This window comes from Aquila chrysaetos, chromosome 17, assembly GCF_900496995.4.
Source record: "Aquila chrysaetos chrysaetos chromosome 17, bAquChr1.4, whole genome shotgun sequence".
Lineage (NCBI taxonomy): Eukaryota > Metazoa > Chordata > Aves > Accipitriformes > Accipitridae > Aquila > Aquila chrysaetos.
Window position 1 is genome coordinate 27367996 of NC_044020.1, and position 26496 is coordinate 27394491.

General features: G+C 41.6%; 1 protein-coding gene across 2 annotated transcripts in view; it reads left to right on the forward strand.

The window, feature by feature from the left end:
- The first annotated feature begins 10849 nt into the window (after positions 1–10849).
- PHF21B (PHD finger protein 21B) overlaps positions 10850–26496 on the forward strand; it is a 164762-nt gene continuing 149115 nt past the window's right edge. For both annotated transcript variants that reach the window (XM_030041344.1, XM_030041346.1), the window contains exons 1-3: positions 10850–11014; positions 11651–11683; positions 11967–12032. In XM_030041344.1, coding sequence (XP_029897204.1) covers positions 10961–11014; positions 11651–11683; positions 11967–12032 — 153 coding nt within the window. In that variant the 5' untranslated portion in view covers positions 10850–10960. The remainder of the gene's footprint in view (positions 11015–11650; positions 11684–11966; positions 12033–26496) is intronic.

Consider the following 26496-nt stretch of genomic DNA (forward strand, 5'->3'; position numbering starts at 1 on the left):
CATCTTTTGTTGCACTTATGCTTAGTGCAGAAAGGACTATTTAAAGAACTTCAGTATGTTTATTTAAAGAAGAGAAAAAACCCCTGAGAATGCAGAATGTACATTTTAATATTCTCTGGAGCTGTTGTCCATGATTACGTGTTAAGTAAGACACAACGACCAATAATTGCATTGAACACAGGGACTTTCTGTCATAACATCTTATTTTATTTTATTTTATTTCATTTCATTTCGTTTCATTTTTATAACCTCAGCATATACAGCTCCTAGCACAGTTGTCATACCAGAGAGCCTATGTGTGTGCTTCTGCAAGACTAGGAGATAATTAGTATCTCCTGCTCCAGAGAATGAGTGCATGGACTGCATGTACAATATCCTGTTGCTCAACACTTCTCATTTGGCTTTCTCAGACCACCTATTTTGAAGATGATATTCCCATAGCCTCGCTGTGGTGCTGTTCAGTGTTACTTTCAAGTGATATTAACAGGGATGATATTGATCTGAATATATTCCCAGAGTGATCCTTGGAGCAAAATTTGTTGAACGAGTGTTATTTACAAATTCACCCCAACGTACAAAAGAAATTCAATTCTTTTTTCAAAGCAGAGTGATAAAAGGATTCTGGTGACTGGATCAGCCTTGCAAAACAGAGCGAGGCTGGAAGTGCAGGACAACAGCAGCAACAACAAAATTGAAAAAGCGGGTGGGGAGGAAGAGAAAAAAAGAAATACAGTATCTAGGACATTTCTGTAATTAAAACCAGATTAAATATTTGTGCTTCGCAAATGATACAAATTGATATAGTTTTAAAAAGTCATTACTGGTACTCCACTATGGGAGTTCAATATATTTTCTGCCTTAGGGCTCTGTTCAGCAAAGATGTTAAGCAGGGCTTCTGTGTGCAGGAGCCTGCTGAATACAGTGAAACAGGCTTCTTCATCTTTTCATCCTATTCAGCAGAAATTTGACTGTCCCGTGAAATGTTTCTCAGTACTGCTGGGGACTTTTGCACAGAGCCAAAGAGAGGTGAAGCCTTCATTGTAATACTCCTCTTGCTCCCTGCTGGGTCACTGTCTGTTCATTGCACTACAAAGCCCTGTTGCATTCTGCCACAGAAATTAATTTAATATTTTCATCTGAAGTAAAAGTTGCATTGGCTTAAATCACCACCAGCCCATGGGGAAACAAAACCTTGGGAATACGTTTGCAGGCACTTTGTGTGAGAGCAAAATGTGGCATCAGGCAGCTGAGTCAATTAGGATGGAGCCAAGGTGACAGGTGTCAGTGCTTTTTCTACACTGACCATGAGAAGATGACAGAGATCAGAAAGCTTGTGGCCTCTGCCAGAGCCAGGCCTGGTTTCTAGGGTATTAGGACAAACACAAAATTTCTGCCATGACAGATGACTTGTTTGGTAGAGTGAAAACATTAGTGGCACAGTAACAGTGTGGTTGAAGTGTGAGTAGGGTTGGGCTGATAGCTGGTTATTCTCTCCTATCTTTCTCTACTAGAAAGCTTAAATAAATGATTTTCCAAACTGCCCAAGAGATTTAAATTTGTAACGCTTTTTGGAAAGAGGCTTCTAAATCTCCTTGGCAGCCTGGGAAACCTAAGGCTTAGAGTGAAATGGTTTTTGCATTACTGTGATTTTCAGCCAGGTTTATGTATCAAGCTGCCCAAGTTTTCCCATGTGCTACTGGGAGCTGAACCTGTTCAGAAAGCATTTTGTAGAAACAGTTGGCTCATTACCTCCTGCCTGAAAAGGAGGTCAAGGCACGTTCTGGAGAGTGATGCTGGAAGGTATGGACTGCTCATTCCTGAGGAAGGAGACAGATCAACTAAAAGTGAAGAGAGAACTTGCTATGAGCTTCAAGATTGTGTTGAATTCTTCATTAATATGAAATGTTTGGGAGTAGGTGATGTTCAGCAGAGGTACGATTCCTTTCTCAAAGGAGATCAGGAGCCTAACCTCAATGACTCAATGGGACTCAAGTGTGAATGCACACATCCTGAAAGGGATGGAGCATTAGAAGTCCAAGTAACTAAGTCACTTGGAGGATGTAAGTTTATTTTCTAAACCTTTTACACTTTGACACAATGTTATGCTTTACTAGCTGTATGCCCCAGTTCTTATCCTTGTAGCCTAAATTAAAAAAAAAAAAAAAAAAAAGCTAGTGAATTTGGCTGCTCTTTGTTTTCAGATGTGTAACTTGATACATCTCAAAGTGACTTGATTCTCCAGGAAGAAAAAGATAGCACCCTTTCCAACATGAGAAGAGAAACACCCAGAATTTGCTGATCAAATTTTAAAATATTCCTTGAGCCTCAAGGTTATGGGAGGGGTTTTCAGAAGTGCTCAGCATTATTATATCTCATTTGAATTTTACTCTTCACTTCAAAGTTAGTTATGTCAGCCCAGTATGAGAGCTTTTGAAAATCACACTGCATTGATTTAAATCTCACAGGCAGCGATTACACCGCCCTGACACCACAGGTGTAAATCAGGGGTGTGTTACACTCTCAGGACTTGCTTCAGCAGTTCAGCCCAGGCACATCTCCTCGGAGTAAGGTGCTAGATGTTCTTTCTGCACTGGCTGTGCTGTACAATTCCTTGACATAGGAGGAGCCTTTTCCAGAAAGAACATTTTCTTGAGCAGGTTTTCCCAAATGTCCAAGACTATGTGGTCCTTAACTACCTTTCCGTACAGGCTGCTCTATAATATGGGGACAGTACTAGAGCTTGGCTTTTTGCAGTATAACACTTTGTATGGTCATTTACATGGATGTAAAAGTCTATTTAGAGAGACTCAAAATGTTCTTTCAAAACAAAAAGAATCAACTGAGAAGAAAACTCTTTAACTCTTTTCAGGGAAAATGAACACAAAAATCCCCTATAGGAAATCATGCGTCTAAAAAGCAGCTCATTTACTTTACCAGGTACTGTAGAGTATGTGATATGTGAGAAGCAGCATACAAAAACTAAGTTTGGTATTTAGAATAAAAATAAATTAGGTGAAGAATGGAGCTGACTTTGCCTCTTTGCCCCCAGATAATGTGTGTGTACCTAGCTTGTGATTTTGGGGGGATGAGTAACAGAACTTAAGTCAGTTCTTCATGATCACTCCTGACAAGAGAGAGAAATGTATTGTATATCCCTTTTACCTGAAGTTGTATGTTATGCTTACTGGTGCAGCTGTTTTTCATAAAAACAGCATGGGGGCAGTGCTGTTGAGACTTGCAAATGTGCCAAAAGTTTTGATTTTAATAGATTTTTTTCTTGCATCGGAATGTCTGCTTTTTTCACAGGTCCTTTTACCTGTGGGTATGACAGCACAGGGAGGGACTTTCCAAGGACTGAAATGAAAGCAAAAGCCCAGTTGATGATTTACAGTCATGTAACCCACTGGTAGTTTGTCAAATGCACAAAAATACTGGTGGCATTTTGCATTTAAAGGGCCAAATCTTTTCTGCAGATGTAATCAGGCATTTTCCATTGAAGTCAGTAAGAGTTGTCTGCACACAGAATAGATTTTCATCCTATCTTGAGATTCAGAGTCTGCTTGGTAGGTCTGATCCTGGGATTCAGATAGGAGGCTAAAATGAGATAGCTGGGAAAAATCAGGGGAAATATGAGAGAGAGATGGAAGGACAGGATGAAAGGCAGAACAGGAAAGCACTTATAACACAATGGGAGAACGAGGGAGATTGTTATAACTGGAGAAATTCTCAGAGCTGATAATGGAAAGGAAACCATTTAATTGCAAAGATGAAGAACTCCTACCTCAAGGGAAAAGCCAGATTTTAAGGGTATACAGGCACCTAGCACCTTCTGAAATCAAACAAATTGGTGCCTTGCAGGACAAGTCAGATTTCTAAAGGTGCTTGTGATCCACGTCAGAGGTGTAAACACCTTTACAAAACTGGTCTTCTGGGCCCTCAAACCTTCAGTGTTGAGGAAATCTGTGTTCCAGAACTGGGATGCAGCTGACATGAATGAACATAGCATGACAGAAAAATACCACAAGCCAAACCCTGAATGCCTCACTAGAACAAGGAGAAGGAAATTTGCCCTTATAATAGTAGGACAAAGACTGCAGAAAAGCCTCAAGACATTCCATTGTGAATGCCAGTTTTTGTAGAAGTAACTTTTAGAGGCTGGCCAAAGTGAGTATTGTTGTCTTTTGGTTGCACTCTAAAATTGCTGTATGTCTGCTTTTAGATTATGACTATACCCTTAGAAAACATCCTGTCTTCTGTTACATTGATACGGTAGCTTCTACAGTTTTTGATGTGATCTTTCTCTCGCAAAGAAAGCCAGGAGAGTGTGTTTATATCTACTAGTCTCTAGAGTCTTCAAGTTAGGAAGGATCTTGTGCTTGTCCTAGCTGATACTAAGAGTATTTCTGAGAAGTCAGTATGTGTAAATCATTTCTGTGGATGTGGAAAAAGGAAAGCAAGAAGATAAACACATTCAGAAAAATCTTGATACTTCTTTGAAGATTAGCAGTATTTTAGACTTCTTTCAAGTTGTGTTTTATATTTGGAATTATTACAAAGAAAAACTATTTGTTCTCTTTCTTTTACACCCCCCAGGTGAAGGTGACTGGAAGTCTAAAAATCCTGGTAACTGGAATGTGGTCATACGGAATCACTTTTTTCTCCTTTTGCTATTCAAGCCATCAATGGGAAGTTTGGGTTTATGATGGTTTAACGACAGAAGCAATAGGTTGTAAGGCATAAAGTTAATACCCATTGTAATTGGGTAACTGGGAATAAGAGTCGTGTGTGGCCAGTTAGAGTGAAACATAAGACAGGACAGTTGAGTATCAACAGGATTTGCAACTCTGGCGAAGGAATTGTGGGGATATGGGCACTCCAGGTAATGAGAGAGTGAGGATGACAAAGACTTAGAAATGAACCCAGAGGATCAGATCTTTAGACAAATGTTGCAGCCTCCTGCATATCTTAGACATCAGCATTTCACTGTTCTTCATATCCCTTCCTTCTGATAATGACAGGGAATTAATGAATTTCCTGATTCACTTTGCCTCTCCCGAAGGTTCTTCCACCACAGACAAGAGCTGGCTAGATCTCTCAATCTCACTGAGACAGCCATTGTCTCTAGGGCCCAGTTAAGTTGGCTCTGGGAAGAGGAAAAAGTTACTTCCACAAAATAATTCCTGTTCTCTAAAGCATCTTCTTAGTTAAGCTGGAAAGATGATCTTAAAAGGGGAAGGAACATATTGCAGGATGGAGGTATCCAGAAAATACAGGGCAAACTACGTATCTTGGGTAGATCAGCTAACCTTAAGCCTCTCAATGTGGCGTCAAGCTCCGCTCTTGCTTTTTCTTACCTGGCTGGTTCCTAAGTTTTATTACCATTGACTATTCCCACTTGCAGAAAGAGCCCTTGCTCTTGCGGGAAAGTTGATAGTGCCTTGTACAAAAACGAACCTGCGTGGTACATTGCCATTCACTTCAAGTACTTTCCCAGGGCAGCCTGTGTTGAGCAGCTGCTCCCTTCTTGTTCAGCTGCCTGTGATCTTATTATCTTCAGACACTTTTCCTTGCCAGTTTGGCAGAGGAATTTGAAGTTCATGGAATTTGCAATAAAGCCATTGATTGTCTTCACAAATCACTGTCCAGTACTTTATTCCTCCACATCTTTGTAGCACTCTTTGTAGGAAAGAGAGGGAGTGGGGTATGTGGGGATGTGGATTTTCCAAGTTAATTGTAATAGAAATATGGCATTACCAAAAGCAATTAAGTGCCTCGTTCTCCTTTGTAGCTTTGCAAGTCTTCTCCTGAACCAGTAATAGTATCTGATAACTCGCTCCCAGGTGTTGGATTCCTGGCTACCTGTAATGAGATGCATTAGAAGAAAGAACTTTTGGGTGTCTTGTGTTCTTGATACAATGATTGGTCCCGAGTCTCTGTATGCAGGGAATATTGTTACAAAAAGTGTTATTTATTGGTCTTCTATTGGTACTGTACTGTGCATTTTTAGGTAATCCTATAAGGTAGCTCAATCTGTCAAATACATTTCTGCAATAACTTTTTGCAGAAAAAGGGTCGGATTTAGAAACGCTTGTGCATATAAGTATCGTTATTACCAAGGACTAGCAAACCGATTCACATGCATAAAGCTTTTCATGAGTGGAAGTGTTTGTATAATTGGCCTCTTGGTCCCTATTCATCCAAACAATGTCATACAGAAACCAACAAAACTTTTGGCAACAGAGAGTTTACATTTATATTTCACTGTAGAACACACACCTCTTCTCCAGGGCTGCAGAATATTTTTTATGTAAAAGTCCCCACCCAGGCTCTGAATGTGATCTCTACTGTGAGGAGAAAGAAGGAGTACAGTTTCTTCTGGAGGACTTCTGAAGTTCCACAACTTCAAAGAGCAAGGATAATCTTTCCAGGGGTCAATGAAAAATGTGTTTAATCACATGACATGTCACACTTCATATAACATGACTTTTTTTTGGTTAGCACCGACCATAAATTTCCATGATTAAGCAGACCCCTCTGCAATGCTGCCAGCTGTTCTACTTGGTCTCCCATTCCCTTTGCATCTTCCAGCTAAACTGTTAAGTGTCCCTTATGCAGACGAATAGCTGGAAGGGAAGCTCACTGAGCTCTCATGTCCCTCCAGCAAGCAGGATGACTCTTGCCACTGTAATCTCCAAGTAAATTGCATAAAGCTGTTAACATTTTTATAGGTGACTGCATAATGTTATTGCGTAAATGTATGTGACAGATTAATGTATTTTACACAACTTCCCTAGAAAACAATATAAGCAGTATCAATAAATGAAAAGCAATATACTTCATTATGTTTCATAATTTATAATTTATATTTCTATTAAAATTTGTGACCCATCATAGCATTGTAGATATATAAACCAATTTTTGAATGGCAGGCAGGTTGAGACAAATTTCTAAACTTTTTCTGTTGGCATGTCACTAATGTGGGAAGGACAACACAATAACCCTCACCCCTTGCAGGTAATGTCATAAAATTGTACACTTCATGAAACTGTATGCTTTTTTGCAAGAAGTTAGGCTAACAGTAATTGCTGGTTTTATTCTGATGAACAAGTGACTGTTTTATAATGTTGACAAAAAGTCTCTTTGCTCTACCAATGAAATATGCATTAAAACAAATCAACCAGCATAATGTCAGTGAATTAACAACTAATATATAAAGAAATCATACTTGACTAGTTTAGTCGGTTTTAGTTGATGGCCTGATTCTGAACTCACAGAAGTTTTGCACTGATATAATCAGAGGTTACAAAGGTAACATTCCCAATTTACAAAATCCTTCAGGCTTCCCTTTTTCAAAAGTTAGTTCAAATGCTTCATTAGCTCGTTTAGAGCCACTTTAAATTTCTGAATAACTGCTTAGAAGCCTAGCCTACTCACGCACCTGACTTCAGATGTCAGGTCTTATCAGGTATTTATGTACCTTGCAAAGCCCTACCTTTGTTGGGTCTAGCACCACAAAATACCTTTGTACAGAATGCGTGAGAAGTTACACTGATTCTACACTGAAACATTTCATATTCATCAGAATTTGCAGGATTGACCTATTTGTCTTTACAAATGCGAGTAGGGCTTAGATTTTAAAATTCCCCCATGCAGCTAAGCCATTTTATTGATTGAGAGTTAAACACCCCCTCTGATATTTTCAATCCAGACACCAAGTACACTATGGAAAACAAACTGACTTAGACATTATCTCCAGAAAACAGTGACACCAGCTTCTTGATTTTACCTGTCCAAGCCGTGGGCAGACACTAAACAAATGCTGTAAATGTAGTTCGTTACTGTAACAAACGTTGCTAACTTGAATAAGGCCCTTCTAAAGTAATTTCTTTAGTTGTAAGGTTAATAGAAATTTTCATTTTAGTCTTTATTCCTAATTTTGGCAGGCTGAGAATATTTCACCATGAATCTTCATACGATTTTAGTGTAAGAAGTTGTGTTATGTTTGGACAGAATATATTTGAGAAGTTTAATGAAAATTGGATATACTGTTTTGGACTCCCAGCATGTTATATCTCAGAACAGTTTTAATTACAGTATAGTTGATTTAAGTTGGTTTTGGTGTATATTGGTGTCTTTAATTAGTTTTGAGTTCAATTAGTTATTAAAATTGGCATCCAAGCACATCTGGAGCACAGTGGTGTTTTAAATACTGACTAATCATTTAGGGTGAGTTTCAACTTAACGTTTTTGTGCAGTTTAAATAAAATATCAATGTTCAATCATTGCAGGAATGGGAGTATGTATGCACCAAGGTTCTTGTTCCTAGCACTCCATCAGCTAACTGCTTGTTAAAACGTGCCTTAAATTTTGACTGTCATCAATAAAATTATTCTGAGCATTATTTTTGGCTTCCAACCCCACTCCGGCGATGCGTCAAGACGACAGTAAATCTAACTACACAGCTCCTATTACCGCATCGAAAATACCACAGCTACATAGCAAAACTGACTTCACATAAATTTGTGCTGCTGGTTTAAATGTATTTGAAAAAAATGACAGCAAGCTTGATGCTGGATCAGGTGGTGTCTGTCCATAGGACCTGAAGTCAGGTCACAAGTTTGTGGAACAAAAGCGAGATAAAGGTGACGCGTTTCTGTCCACACCTGATCTAGACCGCATCCGTGGTGCAGGGTGGCCCAGTGGCACACCTGTCTGTCACCGACAGCCAAGGAACTGTGGCTTCACCTGGTCGAGCTGGAGTATCCACTAAAGCCAAGCCTTCTGTGCCGGTCTAAAGTCTTGCTGCTCTTATTTAGTCATGAAACTGAGGCCGTGGTTGCGTGTTGCTGTCCCTCGGCAGCAGGTTGGTTTGAGCGGGTTGCGTGACGGAGGATCCCACGCTCCCTATCCCTTTCAGCTCGCCGTTTGGGTGCTGTGCGCTCGGTTTGTCGCAGACCCGAGAACAGCTCGCCTACCAGAAAACTTTAGCTCCCCTAAAAACACGTTGCTTTTCAACGCTGCTCGGGTTCGACATCCCGTTTCGGGGTGGGAGAACGCCAGCGGTGGGCTCGGCGCAACCCCGGTGTACGGCAGCTTCTTCTGGTGAGCAGCAGGCAGCCGAGGACGGGCTGCGCGGGGAACACTTTGAACTGGATGCGCTGCCGAGGGGAGAGTAACCCTCCCTGAGGCCAGGCTGCCCATCGCCTGAAGTCGTGCGCTGAAGCGGGTGAAACCCCGCTCGGGGTCCAAGGCAGTACGTGCTCTACCTGCCGGTTGTTGAGCGCACAGCCCGCCTTCCCCCGGACTGCCGGGACGCCGGCAGGAGCCAGGCTTGTTGGGCGAAGTTTGGGGGGGGGTTTTTGGGAGGGGGGGGGGCCCTCCGCGGGGCAGCGCCGCGCAGCCGCGCGGGGGGGGAGCAGGGGTCCCTCACAGCCCCCGCCAACGGCTCGCCTCGCGCCGCCGGGGTCCCTCACAGCCCCCGCCAACGGCTCGCCGCGCGCCGCCGTCCCTCACAGCCCCTGCCAACGGCTCGCCTCGCGCCGCCGGGGTCCCTCACAGCCCCTGCCAACGGCTCGCCTCGCGCCGCCGGGGTCCCTCACAGCCCCCGCCAACGGCTCGCCGCGCGCCGCCGGGGTCCCTCACAGCCCTCACCAACAGGCTCGCCCGGCAGCCCCGGTGCCGGCAGCGGGAGGCGCCAGCGGCGTGTGGCGGGACGGGGTGAGGAACGGCTTCCCCGGCCGGCAGCTAATCCCGTGCCGGCAGGGGCGGGGAAGGGGAGCAGGGAGCGGGGAGAAGATGGCGGGAGCGGAAGAAACTTCCCCCTCCTCAGCCGCTGGGACCTGTCTCCCGCCAAGCTGGGGGGGGGTGGTGGTGTGTGCGTCCCTTCCCCCGCACTAGGGCATCCGCCAGCGGACACCCACGGGCCGGGGAAGGCAGGCCACGCAGCCCGGCCACGGAGAAACCGCGGCGGCGGCGACAGCCCCTGAGGCGATGGGGGTCGGAGGGGCGGCAGTGGGGTTGGGGGGGGGGGGGTGAAGGAGGAGGTTCGCCCCGCCCCGCGCCTCCGCCCTCGCCCCGCCCCTCTCCCCGCGGGCCCGCGCGCCGGGGCGCGCGCCGGCACTTTGTTGTTCTCTCGCTTACCGCCGCCGCGGCGGCGGCGGCGGCGGCGGGGGGGGGGGGGGGGCGGCGCCAGGGCGCATGCGCGGGCCGCAAGCCTTCACTCCCTCCCCGCCGCCCCCCCCCCCCGCGCTCCATCCGGGCACCGCCGAATTAGCATTGACAGCCGAGGCACAACTTTTTCCCCAGGCAAAGTGAAATCAAGGCGCGCACTCCGAGGAAATATAGTCCCTCCCGTTTTCAGCCCTTTGCCGTCCCCATTGGCGGGGGCGGCGGGGCGGCGGGAGGCGGCGGAGCGGCTGCGGGGCGGAGCGGGGGCGGCGGGGGGGGGCGCGGGGGGGCGCGCGGGCGGGGGCGCGGGGGGAGGGGCCCCCCTACTTTGGCGGAAAGTGAGTGATGAGTCTGTGTCCCCAGCAAAGAGGCAAAGAACTTGCTTTGCAGACTGAGTAGTTGTTTCTTTCGATTGTTGTTGTCGCTTTTTTTTTTTAAGATTATTGTTGTCGTTACTGCCATTCCTTTTTCCTTTTTTTTTTTTTTTTTAATTTTTCCTGGCCTTTCTTTCTTTCCTTCCTTTTTTTTTTTTTAATTACTTTTTTTTTTTTTTTTTTTTTTTTCCGTGGAGGGAGGGGTGGCTGCCTGGCTGGCTGGCGGGTCGGTTGCAAAAAGCGAGAGAGAAAAAAAAAAAGCCAAAAAAAAAAAAAAAAAAAAGAAAAGAAAGGGAGCAAAAAAAAAAAAAAAAAAAGCAAGCCAAACAAAACCAAACCAAAAACCAAACCAAACAAACAAACAAAAAAACTTCATTCGGATCTGAAAGTGGCAGGAAAGTGCCTGGCAAGTTGCAGGGATGGAGCTACACAGCTTGCAAGAGGCGTTAAAAGTGGAAATCCAATGTCATCAGGTAAAAAAAATAAAATAATAAGCAAATAAAAAATGCTCTTCTATCCCCGGTGCTTTTTAGAGGGAGAGGAGGATCGGAAGGGAGCCAGTGTTGCATGCTTATCAAGTAGCCTTTGCTTCTTGTCGCAGGGTCTATCGATCAGGGGAGGGGGGGGGGAGCGGGGCCGGGGCCGCGGCCGGGGCGGCGGGGGAGGCCGGGGCCGCGGCGGGGGCCCCCCCCGGGCCCCCCCGGCCCCCCGCGGCAATGGCGAGCACTTCGCCAAAGTAGTTTTGCGGCTTGTTTGGCTGAGTTTTTTTTGTGTGTGTGTGTGTGCGTGGTGTGGGGATGCGGAGTTAACGTTGCGGTCGGTGCTTGTGTGAGAGCGTGTGTGTGTGTGTGTGTGTGTGTATGCGTGTGCGTGAGTGTGAGTGAGTGTGTGCGAGTGTGTGTGTGTGTGTGTGTGTGTTGGAGAGATTAGGACGAGACTTGAATATTTATGAGCTTTGCTTGAAACTGACTCGCAGTGTTTACTTGCCTCTTTGTTCCTTACCCCCCTCCCTCCCCCGTCCACACACATACATACATTTAAAAAAATCCATTAAACTTGAAACAGTTTCTAATTCCTCCTTTTTTGGGGGTGATTTTTTTTTTTTATAGAAACTAGTTGCACAGATGAAGCAAGATCCACAGGTAAATGCAGATCCTTTTTTTTCTCTTCTTCAGTATTTTATCCCTGCTGTAATAAGCGCAGTTGTGCTGGGACAGCAGGATGAGAAACTTTATCAGTAAGAGATCTCATTTTGTAGTCTGCACTGAGCTTTCTTACTAAGGAGGGTGTTTTGTGTGTGCATGCTTTCGTACGGCTTTGGTGGAACGGTTTTGCCTTTGAACAATTTCTAGATCGCAAGTTTATTCATTACAGGGGTTAGTTTACACTTTGCCTTTAATATGCATCTTATTGCCGTTTTTGCAGAACGGGGATCTTAAGAAACAAATCCATGAAAGGCAATCAAGAATAGCAGCTCTTAATGAGAAACAAGTAAGGAACAGATCGATTCAGTTGTGTTTGGTTTTTCTTCTTGTTTTTACAATGCACTATCTAAACATCCGAAAAGTGTCTGCGTTAGCTGAAAAATACCGACAGCAGAGAATATAACATCCATTTTCCTAAGCGTAAAGTCAGAAAATGCATGTTTTCAAAATGAGGTCGGATTCTCGGATGTCTTGCCGGGGGAAAGAATGATTTTAGTACTAGTAGTAAAAAGATAAGCAGTAGTTAAAACGTAAAAAAAAAAAAATGAGGCGTCCATTTTGAGTTGGTCGACATGTTTTAGGAATATGGAAAATTCTCCTGTCTTGGGCTACTTTGTGCACTTCCGTGTAATGTGCAGAGCAAGAGTTGGGAGGGAGGGGGCTGGAGCCCAGTTCGGAGCCTTTTCTGGGTTTGATTACAAAACTGATATTTATTGATTACTTTATTTTATTTCTTTTCTTCTTCTTCTTTTTTTTTTTTTTTTTTTTTTTTTTCTCCCCACTTGCCTTTCTCTTCCCTTGGTCTGATCTGACGTGTTAGCTTTTGATTCGAGTTCACTTAGGCACTTTCACTTTTTCCCCCTTCCAAAAATACGAATAAAAACAGATTAACCTGTTTCAGCTGCTGGGAAAAAAGAAAAAAAAAAAAAAAACCAACCAAAAAACCCCCACCGGAGGAGGGGAACAAAACAAACCAGAAACCTTCCTTCCTCCCTCCCCCCCCCCCTCTCTCTCCCCCCCCCCCCCGCCCTCCCCAAACTTTCTCATCTCTCTTTTTGTGCCGAGTGACCCCCGGGCCCACTGCTCCGCCCGTGACCCGCTCCCCGCCCCCCCCCCGGGAGGAAAGTTGCCGGGCGCGGCGGGGGGCGGCGGGCTTTCAGCACCGCGGACAGCGGCCGCGCCGCCGCCGCCGCCGGGCGCACACTCACGCCCGCACACTCGCACTCACACTCGCCCAACTATCCGCACACCCCGCCCCCCCCCCCCCCCCCCCCGGCCCCTCTCCCCACTTTCAGGACTTCCAGTGCAGGAAGGGCAGTTGACAAAGCCACCGGGAGATCTGCCGGCTTGAGCCCCCCCACCCCTCCCCACGGGTGAACTTTCCCTCTCCACCCCCCTGGTTCTTCCACCCCCCCCTCCCGCCGCCTCCTTCTCCCCGGGGGGCCGGCGCGGCTGTGCCGAGCTCCCCTCCCGGTCCCTCGGCTCCCGGCCCCGCCGGCGGCGGGAGCGAGCGCCGTTCCTCCGGAATGCGGCAGCCCTTTCAGCACCGGGGCCGGGGACAGCGCCTGCGGGGCGCCCGGCTGCCGGCCCCAACGCCGGCGCCTCCCTCCCGGCCAGGGACCTCCGGGGGAGAGGGGAAGGGGGCACGTGTGCGAGTCCACCCCCTTTTTCCCCTTCTTTTTTTTGATTTTTCTGTTTTGTTTTGTTTTGTTTGGCTGGAGTTGTGGTTAAAGTTGAAAAGTGATCCCTGCATATATAATCTGTGCCCATAGGTGATGGTGATTATAGGCCACCCTTTTCCTCCCAGTTTATTGTAATCAGAATTTGTCAGCACTCTCAATTTGGTAGTGGAAGCTTCCATTTTGTGAGGAAGGGGTGTTGGTTTCTTCTAACATGGAGAAAAGTCTGCAGAGTTTGAAGGTGGGGGATGGGGCCCCATTCATGCTGAACATTACCATTTTGATTGCTTTGATGCCATTTTTGGAGGGGGGAGGGGATAGAATACCCTACTCAGCAGAGCACAAAGATGTTTAATCACTGTATAGAATCAAATCAGATACTTTCTTTTTTAAAGCAAATCTGACACTACATGATAGCTAAGGGCTGTTAGTCCTTTTTTGCAGTGTAAAACAGCAAGTTGTTGACTCTAATACTACTACACTGAGTAGAAGATTTTTTTTTTAAACAAGGTAACAGCCTTTACTGCAACAATGCATCTTTATGTGTTCTTTCTTCAATATGGAAATAGTTTTACTGTTCTAAGTGGGTATTTAGAACATACATTTGATCATTTTCCCGTGTATTGTAGCAACTATTTCAAGGCTGTTTAAATTTTTATGATGATAGTAAATGAGAAGCTATTTATTATGTGTCATGTTGGAATTTAGATAAGGCAGAGAGACACATTTGAAAATACAGTTTGAATGTTCTGATTCAGCTCGGTGAAAAAGGTTTTCGCTAAGCTTGCGCAACATATTTATGTATAAGCCAAGCTAACTAGTAAACAGTCGTCGTGTATTTATGACTTGCCTTTCTCATAATCTTATAAATAAATCTATAAGCTGTGAAGTAATTAAACATAAAATACTGAAATTCTGTAAACAGCAAATTTGGCCTGGCAGGAAACCTACTATTTTTAGGCAAAACCCTAGATTTCTTTTACTGATTTCAACATCCTGTGCAACAAGAGCTTTTAAATAAGAGACTAGCTGGTGATGTGGCGTCCTCTTGCTCCAGACTGCCACCTCTGGAGGCCTAAACTGAAATCTTTCTTGGGTCACAAGTGAAATGAATTTGCAGGTCTTAGCCTTTGACTAAGTCACAAAACCATCGTGTAACTTTGCAGACTTGCTATAATTAGTAGTTGCTCCTTAGGTAATGGCTTATACGTGAACTATCGGTCCTTGAGGGCATGAAGAAAGTGCACTGAAGGCTACTGAGACAAAAGATAGGCTAACGTTGGAGCCGTTTAGTGGTTTCAAGCTCTCGCTTTTGTGGCTATACCAAAACACTGATGTTAACTTAAGTAGGCAGTGTAAGTAGGGAGGTTATTTTTACATATGTATTTACATTCCTTCCCTCCTTGCCACCACGAAGATTTGTTTGGGCACAACTAATTCATAATTCAATAATGTATACCTTTGATTGTGCATGCACTGAATACAAAAGATGCTAAAATTGCATTTCAATTAAACTGCACATGTGGATGATGAAACAGATAGTAAAATGAATGGATGATCACATCATCCACATCTGTTAGAAATATAGCAGTAGTGAGCGTTATCTTTCAATACCCCTATTCATCAGTTTTCCATTGTGGCCATTGGCATTTGTGGCAATATTTCCTTTTCTAGAAAGTTACAAATAAAGACAGAAAGAACTGAATGACAAACTGAACTTCTGGTGCATGCACAGTTGGATTTTATATTGCAACCTAATTAAGGATCTCTGGCCAGTCATGGATGTTTCTTTTATGTTGGTGGTTTAGAGGAATATGGAATTAAATGTAGTTTTAGTATTTTCTCATTGTTTTCAAATAAGTACTGTAGAGCCATCATTTTCATTATTGAAAAGGTGCAGCTTCAGTCAATACTTAATTTGGCATCTAACTCAGAAGGACAAAAGTTAGACTTTTGTTAGAAGTGTATCTTTCGTATACTATAGTTTTGATGAATTGTAATAGCATTTGAGAGTGGGTTACCTCTTCTTTAACAAGATATGATGTGTGAAGACTCCATTAGTTGGTCCAGTGGTTTTACACCTTCAATCTACAGCACATGCAGAGCAGCGGTAACATTTTTATCTAAATTGTCAAGCAACAAGCATTTATATGTAAATAAAAGAGCTATCATAAGAGCCAGCATTGGCCTTAAAAGCACACCAGAGGTGCTCTGCTGCATGTGTTTCTTGCTTTCTTTATGTCCTTAAAGAGTCATCAAGAGTGTTTTAATTTTAGAAAGTTGTCTCTTATTAATTAATAGATCAAGACAAAGAAATACACAAACCTTTAACCTCCAGTTGGAAGTTACTTGTTACTGGCATAAGTATTAGGTGGTAAGCCAGGTCTTAAAAATTAACAATGAGCATGTGTGGGCTACTATATTTTCGACTGCGATGAACTCTGAATTCAGACAGCCTGTCCTGGAGCGCAGTAATAAAAATATGTCTTCCTGAAAGACATTATGTATATGCCATTCACTTGTGCACTGCCTCATTTCTTTACCATAATTTACTATCTATGCAGAAAATCAACATTAGTTTCAGGCAGAGTCTCCCAGCCTGTGTTATTGCTGGTTTGTATTTTTGGGTAGTATATCTGAAATTAAATCGCTGACTGTATTTTGCCTGTGGTGATCACTAGCAAAGCCTGTTTGTGGAAAGTGTTAGACTTCTTAGAATTTAAGTACAGTTCTTATGCAAGTTGTTGGAAACGATTTAGCTCAAGATGTCTGGTTTTACTGATGTTGCATCTTTGTTTTGGGGAAAAGGAGGGAGTGGTTTTTTGGTTTGTTGAAATTCATGCTGCGCTGTGCCTGGAAATGGCAGCATTGTTTACACATGTTAAAGGGTAAATTATTGACATTTGCCAAAGCTCAGTATGTCATACGGCTGGGTACTTTCAAAACTGTTGAAGTAAAATAAGGGTTATAAGCTTCAATGAAAACTGAGGTAAAACCTGAAAGGTGTTTCCAAATCAAGTTGAAGCTAATGTCAAACTCTGTCCCAAGGTACACGCAGCACTCCTGTTTGTTGTGGCAAGAATTGCATCTATGTATGACTCGCTGAAGTCAAGGGAGACAGGGTGATGAGCTCCCAGTTAAAGTATTAAACTTTTCAATCACTGCGTTGAGTCTTTAAACACAAAGATAACAGGTATTAAATATGGGCTTGACTTTGCAGTTCTTCCACACGTTGAGGTCCCGCTGACTTTGCTGGGAAACCTGAACAACTGCAGAATCAAATGAACATACTGGATCAAAGTAAAGATTAGTTCTGGATTGTAATTCAGAAAGCTTCAGTTCCCTTTTTTTTTTTTTATTTTTTTTTTATTGCTAGAATCAGCTAGTAATTTATTGGTTGCTTTGCCATCTGTAGAAAAAGTGACAAAACTAGGGAAGAATTTACCTTCAGCTCCTTGGAGGAGAAACTTGGGAATATAGTTTGCATAATAGCAATCCTAGCATTCTGTTTGTGCTTTCAGTAATACCATATTGAGATTCCCTGTTCATATTGGGGAAAAAGGGTAATAAAGGACATTTTCGTAGAGGTGAAACACAATGGAAATACGTATACTTGTGGCTTTCTGCCTTCTGTTAGGTTGCGCTTACAAGATTCATGGAAATTGCACATCCGTAATGAAAATGTGTACTGGAGGGGGTTAGAACCACCTTTTGTTTGGTAGCTGCTTGACTGGCATGTGAAATGCTACTTCATTCCAGCATTTTTCTTTGACTGTACACTTTTCTGTACTTGTACAGTATATCGCTTGGCAGGGCTAAGAGTTGAAAAGTGAACATTACATTCTAACCATTTTAAAGAGTTCACTTTGATATTTTAGCCACTTAAAACACCTGCTGTCAGAACAGTACAATTGATTTCAATTAACTTTGAATTTCTTCAATAAGATGACTCTTATAATAACTCCAGTAATCCCATGATGCCTCATTAGAGGAGCTGGCTATGATGATTATCCCTGTGATTTAGCAATTTTTTCCTTACAATGCCTTTGTCTATTCAGAGAAAGGAATTATGCCAACAATACCTTTTTATTTCACTTCTGGTTTTACACTAATGGTACTTGCTACCTGTTACACATTGTAAAATATCTAATTTATACTTGCAGCAAACAGGTATTTGTTCAGATGTACACGATAATTTGGTAGAGACACCCTTTCAAAGAAACTTTAGTGCTAGATAGGAACTCTATGTCTTGGAGTTAGAATTTGTTTTCATTTTTTAGTAGATGCTTGGACAGTTAAAAGTGGTGCTTCTGCAGGAGTCTTTGTCCAGAGCTCTGGTTTAATGGAACAAATTCTCCACTGGTTCATGCCATGGGTGCAGCTCATCCAGAACAGTGTATCATGTCAGATGTTTATACCAGTTCACCTTATTTCAGAATCTGGTCCATGGAGTCATTCTCCTCGTGGAAGAAAAAGGGAATATGTCTCTAAATGTCTCCTTTCCATAGCATGATGCTAGAGAAGGGGTTTTGAATGGTGATTTTAAATCACATTTCCAATGGGATACTGCATCACTCTAAATACTTCTGGTACGTTCAAGTAGAGAAAATCCCTTTTCATCTCATTCCAGATTTGATTTTCAAGTTGAAAGCATGAAGGCGTATAAAGGCATGTTAATACAGAGTTACTTTTAACTTTTCCCTCTATGCCTTTCTCTTTGTGATCAAAGATAAAATATGCAGTATATTTGTACTTGATTATAAAATGATACCTCCCTCTCCTCTCCGCCCACCAAAACAAAATCTGAAGCATCAACACAATTTCTAATCAATAGAGTTAAAGGGTAGAAGTTTGCAAATCAATAAGACAAGGCCGTGGTAAATGGTGTATGTGTGCCCACGATGTCAAAGAGGGCAATTTGTACACGCAGAGTAGTTGGAGGTAAGGGAAGTATGAAAATGGGCTGCAAGTTTAAGATAAGAACAAAGAAGAACAAAAAATGAATTGGACTAATTGAAATGCAAATTTGTCTTTCTGCCATTAAAGTAGACAGTTATTTCAACCTAACATACTCATATTTGGTCTATCCAGTCCTTGTCGTTGAATCACCTTAAACACACTTCCCTTATATGCATGTATATAAATGTATGTATATCTTTTTTTTTTATCTTAAGGTGGTACAACTTTTTCATTTGGAAATGTTCTTCTTGAGCCAAAATGTACTTCCTTAAACATGCTTTCTCCTCCCCCCCCCCCCCCCTCTTTTTTGAATCAGCTACTTATTGTTATGTAGTAGCAATTTCCAGAGTGTCATATGAAATTGCTGATGCGGCTTAGTTCTAGCTACAACCTGCAACTGCCAATAGTAAGCATCTATTGAAATCTAATATGTACCACAGGGCTTTTTTGCACATGTACAGGCAGACCCTTCTGGTTAATATATAGAGACAGTGGAAAAACAGGAGGATGTATTTTCTTTTTTTAACCCATGGAGGAGTTAAATATATGCCGGAGTTTAAACTAAAAAAATGACCCTTTTGACTGAATGAAAGTAAACCAGAGAACTGGCCCAAAATGTGGCTGCAGTAAAATCAAAACAATAAGTATCTGGGAACTCTGTAGATATGATGGGTGGTGTTAATATGAGTTTTTGAGAGGCAATCTTATTTTCAGAGTTGGAATTTGGTCCTAAGAGCCTGGGTGTTGAAGCTGTGGCAAGAACAGGGTGTTCACCTGAAAGTTTGTCTGACTGCTTGCATTTAATCAAGAGAAGCATACAATTGGTCTTGAAACAGAAGTTAAATCTATATAGTATATAGGTCGTTTTCCCATCCACATTGATTTAGCTTGATCATGTTGGTACTTTGTGATGGAGCTTACCTCTTATCCAGAGAGAAGGGATGGAATAGCCTTTCTGCACAAACTCAGCTATTGATGACAAATATTACAAGGTTACAGAAAGTGAAAATGTATATTACATTTTGATTAACATGAGTCAAGTGAGAATCATTGATACTTTTGACATGCAGCAGAGATTAACCTGCATTTTCTGTAATTTTCCGTTTTTGTAAAGCGCTTTGAATCAGCTAAGATTGCCTAAAGATTTATTGGCGAACTGAAGCTTTTCTAAGAATGAGAAAGGCGAGAGAAGCTTCCATTCTCAGAAATGTACATACTTAAGTGTCTCTGTGTATAAATGTGCTTGTGTGTGTGTGGTTCGGTGTGAGCATAAGGTCTTTCTCTTTGATATCATTCAGGCAGAAAGCCAATATGCGCATGTAAATGAGCCTGAAAATGTAATTAAAAATATATACATACTGGGGACTGTGATACAGAATTTAATATGAGATGCAGGTTACAAAGTGACAAGTAACATTTCCTATATAATCACTGATACTAACTCTCATCTGTGATTTATGCATCTCATGTGTTATTAAGTACTGAACAGATAAATGCTGAAATTATTTCTTTAGATATAATTTCACTACAATGAGTGAATGCAAAGTAAGCCTTGCCCATTCCTTTCCCTTCAACCAAAACAAAAGCCAAAATACACCTACCACGAAAACGTTACTAGGGAGACTAGAAGTATTTTATATAAGGTTAGATAAAGACCTCTTTGATAACATATCTTTCCTGGCAATAAAATGTAACAGAATAGACTTAATTGTGTCGTTAATACATTAAGATCAAGGAAATTCTGCAAATAGTTAACACACATCTAGGAACTCATATACAGATGGAAAAAGATAAAGATTGCCAGGTGAAGGACATAAACAATCTTGGCCTTTATTTCAGTGTAGATAACAAAGGCTCGCACATAAAAGCTTATATGAGAGGCATCTCAGAAATTCCAAACTTTAGGCAAGAAGCCAGTTTTCTTTGCCTGAAAGTATTTTCTAAGAGTTAGGTTAGTAGTGCTGGGTGTAGAAGCTGACATTTCTGCTCTCCAGCTTGGGGAGAAGCTACTTGGAAAAGCTTTATTTTGCATTTAAAAATACAAGTGGAATCCAGATGTATTTCTATCAACAGCTCCGTAGCCCATAAATATATATAACCTAAGCCAGTGCCTTATTTACGTTATTTTATTAACATTCTTTGCTGAGTAGGCTTGAATGGAGCACAATCTCTCATATAGAGGATCTAATTATAAACACAAGGGACAGAACCAAATAAGCAGTCTTTAAAGGGAAAAGAGTCTGGCAGCTTTGTTTAAAGTGTCCTTTAATGAACTTCTTTAGCAGCTTGTATCTTAGCAACACATTTTATTACATACCAGTGCGGGAGAAGCAGTTTGCAGATGGAGTTGCACACAGTAATTTATTTCCCCCCCTTTTTTTTCCCTTTTTTTTTTTCCTACTTCTCTGTGGTGACTCAACTGGAATGTGCAGAGTAGCTTTTCTAACACTGATAGCTCACTCGAAATCCCTGATTGGTTCATTTGTATCTGTTCTGTTTTGTTAGTTGATGAAAAAGGCATTTAGTATGGTAAATGCATAGTGATTTTGCTTGCTCTTAGAAATTCAGATATGACTGTTTTGAATAGGCATGGATTTAAATTAAAAACAACCCAAGCTTCTTTCAATGCACTTTTTTCCTTGTATGTGTTCCACTCAGCGCTAGTCCTCGTTGCGCACACAGGCGAGTTTCCAGATTTGTAGGTTATTTACTCTCCACTGTTACATGGGGTTGTTTTAATCTATCGTCTTTCACTCCTCTAAAACTAATTAGAATATAGCAGTGACAGGAACATTTGCAATCTTTTTTCTTTCTTCTTAGACAAAACCTGGCACTTAAACTGCAAATATATAAAAAAATAACTGTTGTTTTAAAACCAATTGAAATACTGCGCTACTGTCACTCCTTCAAATGACCTATAGTGCTTGTCTTTGTTGAAAGAAATACTTTTTGTTCTCTCCATTACTAATTGCAGACCAAGTTCCGCTTGTGTGTTTTGAGTGAAAAAGTCTGTGAGTGGCTTTTTTCAATAGGGTCTGTTGAAGAATGCGGTACTACTGAAGATGGGTATGAGAAATAGAATCTAGACTTCATTGTTTTTTTCTCATAAATGAAAGGGAAAAAACGCCTTTTATGAGCAAACTAAATACTATTCAGCTTAATTTACATTTTCTGCTGGCTAGGCAGGTGTAAATCCAGAAATATATTTCCCTGGAGTTCACTGGAGTTATCCAGAGTTTGCACTGGTATGATAAAAATCAGAATCTGGCCAGATGGAGAAGAGCAGGTGAGAATAGGAGAGGGCAGATGAAGGCAGTCCAGCATGTTAGGAGAACCCACAGAAGATGGAGACTGTTGTCTTAGAGATACTGCTCTTGGGGATGGTTTCATTAAACTTCTGTTAAGAGCTAATATGTTAGGGGTTGATGTTAAAAAGACAAAACCCATCCATTTCATAAAGTCCATTGATATTTGCAAGTAGACAGGAGATGCGTTTTGAAAGAGATGGAACTGTTTCTTTGCTTAACAGTAGTTAAATGTAAATGTATTTCCGTTAACTGGCAAACTGTTAAGTTTCTTGAGTCCTTAGTTCAAAACAGAAGTTTCTTTTCATTCCAAAATATGGATGGATGGATGGATGAATTTGACTCCAATTTTCTGTTTTCAGTATGTCAGGTGACAGTCTGACTGTTGTCCCCTTTGGATCTGCAATATCTCAGCTTTATTAGGAGCATAAAAGAAGTCCTTTGAACTTTAAAAACAGAAAGTGTACCACAAATGGAGGAGTAAAAGACACAGTCCCACCTACCTTTAAAACACTGTGATATTAGGCCCAAAACAGAAGAATGTCCTCTGAAGCCAAAAGCGATTAAGTTGCCATATGATTAACTTACTTTTTTCTTTTGCAATTCAGTCCACTGTTTATTAACTGAAATTGGATTGAAAAAACTCTAAGCTGGGGGAACACATCAGAATCTTGCACAACCACCAGGATTAATGATGACAGCCTGAACTGTCAAACAAGCTAAATCATGAAATTCGCAATATTGCTAGACAAAGGGGTTATATGTTTTTCTGCAGCTCTATTGCCCATAACAGAAGGGACCAGCAGTTTCTGGTACAATTCATGTCCTGTCACAAGAAAACAATATTTACGCTATGCACAACATTTGAAGACCATGTCTCGGGGTCATTCTTTTTAATGTGGTAGTGCTGGGAATGTTTAAGTGAGGTGTAAAAGCAAGAGTCTTAACATATTTAGAAATTTCTTCCACAAATTTTGCAGTAACAGAGAACAAAATGAAGAACTTAGTTATTTTCCAAAACATTTAGGAAGCAATTAGGAACCTGTGTATCAGGTTGGCCAAAACAAATCAAACGGCTCCAGTTGTTCATTTTTCCTTCAAAAAAGAAAGAAAATACTGTTTTTTTCAGAAGCACAAACATTTCCAGAAACTTCTTTAACCCTCTGAGCACTAGCACTGCACCTCATTACAGAAGTACTTTTACTAAGGGAAACTTAAAGGAACTTCCATCCCTAGATGAAGCAAAGACTCATTTATAAACAATGAGAGCAGGAACAATAGAAAGCTGAGTGCATTCTGCATGAATAATATAACTGAGGGTTGTGAAAAGCCTATGATTTTCGTATGCCAAACTCAGTGTGGGAGTGCAGCATTCAGCTGATTTTTCGACATTGGAGATTCATCCCTTCTCCCCCCCCCCATGTGTATGTGCAAACATACACACACAGAGGACTAGCACTGATGATTAAAGAGGGAAGTCATCAGCAGCTCCTACGCAGTGATGTTGAGACTTGGGTGTAAATTCAGAAAAATGATGGAACTTAGGTTGAAATCTAGGTCAACACTTAGCTTTAATATATGGCTTAAGTAGGTGGAGGAAAGGCCAAAGACCTGTTAAGAATAGAGTTTGAGTGTCAGTCTGTATTCTTGGCCGTGAGTCTGATTTTGTTTGCATTTGTGGGTTTTTAAGTCAGAGAGCTTACAAGGCCTTCAGTAGGAACTTATATTTCTGGTGGCTTTAGATCTATCATTTTTATTTTTGAGACTAAATCTGGGTTTAAGCTCTGGATTTCAGGCCTCTTGGTTGAAAAATTTTGGCAATAGTTAGTTATTTTCTCTTTTTTTCCTGTTGGATTTACTTAATTAAAGTCATTCTCCTAAAAGTGCTGAACTATAAGCTCTTTAGATCTGGGTCGTTCTTTGTCCTGTGTGCATTCAGTGTTTGGCTTAATAAGATTCCCTTCCAGGACTCCCAGACCATAAGGTAATGCAAACAGTGAGTAATAAATTGAAGGCAATAGTAGCTGATATTTTGCCACACACAGTGGCAGAATAAACTTTCCCCCAAACTCATCTTTGAGTGTCTTTGCCAAGTATGTTACAAATATAGAGCAAGTAAGCTGGAATTTTCCTGGCTTAGGCTGGCTGAAGTGGTCCACTCCATCTACTGTTATGGATTTGCTATCCTATAAAGATGTTTACAGTTTTATAGGAAATAATATATATAGCTATTTTCCTAAAGTTGAGTTGGTTTGGGGTTTTTTTGTCTGTTTTGTTTGTTTGGGGTTTTTTTGAGGTTTTTTTGTTTGTTTGTTTTGGTTTGGGGTTTTTGTTGTTGTGGTTTGGTTTTGGTGTTGTTTTTTGGTTTTTTCCAGTTCAGTCCCTGGTTACTCTTTGAAATTTTCACCTATTAAACTGAGTGCTGTCAAATGGTAATGATGGATTTTTTGTAAGATGATCCAATGTCCTGAAACCTGGACTGAAATCCACTAATGTATTTGCTGAAGATCCTTCTACTCTATGGCACCTTTTAGTTCTACTAGTGTAGCTGGGCACAGTGGTGAGCAAAAGCTTTGTCCATAATTACAATTTCTGATAGTCTTCCATTTTGCTTCACCATTTAAAAAAAGAATAAAAGAAGGAAAAGGCATGACATCAGTCAGATCAAGATTTTGTAGTTTTGTTGGGTTCAGTTGAGCTGTGACTGTTGATACTTCCCGAGCATCTGGGACAGGTGGACATAACTTCCCTCACCATCCCCAAACTACTCTCTCTAGAAAAAAAAAAAAGGTCCTACATTGACCAAACACTGATACAATGTGTGACTTGATCCCTCAGTTTCTTAGTCTTTCTTTAAGCTAGTTTCAAATGAAGCCACTGATGGTCTTTCTCTAAAGACTGTGGCTAACCCTTCAGATTTTGGTGTCACTTGCTGTTATTTCCTTAAAAAATAGCTTTAAAAATACTATTCTTCCAGAACAAAGTCCAAATAATAACTAGCTGAAAATTAGTACATATTTACTTAACAATTCACTATTGCTTGAAAAAGATCTTTTGATCATCACATACTTATGTATTCATCAGCTAGGCTGTTGTAACCTATCATGTAGATACATAAAGCTTTTAAAATGCATAGTTCAGACTAGACATATACATGACCTGAGGTTTATTAAGATGCAGATTCTTGACACGACTGAGCTCAGAGCTCTTATAGTCTGTTGGGTTGTGATCCACTGAAAGAATTTTACCTTCCCTGGTTAAGGTTCCATTAGGTAGGAACAGGTCCTCCAAAATCATTACATTATTTTCAGCTTAGAAAGGCTTGAAATTAGCATTAACGAAGTACTGGACTTCTGTGGGAATTTGGTTTGATATGCTGAATGTGCAAGGAATCAGTCTTAAACAAAAAATTATTTGGTTGCTTTACAATCCCATCCGACGTTATTCTGAGACAACTGTCTGCTGTCTAGACTAAGAGCATCCGAAATGTTTTTTAGTGGAAATGACTTAGAAGGAGAAGTAGACACAGAGATTTATGTTTCAAGGGCCAGATTCTGCCAAACTCAAGGACTTTGGCATAAGCATCCTTCATATTTTAAGGCGAAAAAATCCCCTCCTCCTGGGAGAAGACATTTCCAGACTGTACGGACATCAAAACACCCAAAGAGCATGAGAAACAGGAGTAAGACATGATATCTGGAACAAAGGGAATAAAGTTTAAGCTTATGGGTTCTTTGTGAACGCAACAGAGAGGCCCCAGTATTGGGACAGGAAATCAAGAGGGACAGGTAAATGTTTGAGATGGGAAGGTGATTGTCAGGGCAGGCTGAGAAGTTTCTGTGGAGGAACTACTAGCAGGCAGGTTGTGACTGTATGCATAGCCATAGCTGGCATAGGTCTGAGCAGTTTCCTTTTCCGACACTTCCTCCTTTCCCAGAAGAAATAGAAGCTAATATTTTAAGACTAATTAGCTAATTATGATAGGTAGAAATTCTGTTTTGCAAGTTTGGTGTTAGATGGGAGGATTGATACTCCTATGCACGCTTTTCCATCTTAATCTGTCAGTTTGCGTGACGTTGATCCATTCTTGCATGGAACAAACTTTTGCTGAGTGTGTACCCGGGCAATGCGCAGGGAGTTGAGTTTTAGTGTGACTCAAACCAGTAGTGGCTGGAATTGTCAAAATGCTGTGCATTTTTATTTCTTAAGGCTAATATACTCCATCTTTTTTTAATTACTAGCTATAACTGGAGGTGAGATTGATTTTCTCTACTGGAGTGTCATTACTAGCCTTTCTATATTCAGATGTCCATGTTAAAATGTTTGATTAACCCTCTAGTTAGAGTTACGATGTCTCTGCTCAGCGTAGTAATTTAAAGCTAAATCATTTCATTTGCACTTACTCTTAACTCCCAGAATGGATGAGTCAGTTTTCTTACCTTACCTGTGTACCAAGAGGTATTATAAAGCTGATCTAGCAAAATGCATGAGGGACTCCCTCTTTCTTTTTGCTTAGGTAGATAAACCTACCTCAGCTTTCATTGGGCAAGTAAGAAAATACTTCAGTGTTGTCTGAGAGATGTTCACATCTGATGTTCACACTTGCCATGACTAAGATGAACTGTTTCTAATGTGGATGTTTATAATGCTCTCTGAGTAGTGGAAGTAACTGTACAGTGAAAACTGAACTTCACTAGTCACTGGTAGTCAGATTGACTCCCAGCTGGCTTCCTGTCTTTACTGCATGGCCTCGGCTCCTTCACCCTGAAGGATTTTTAGGTTGAAACACAAAACCACGCTTTCTTGC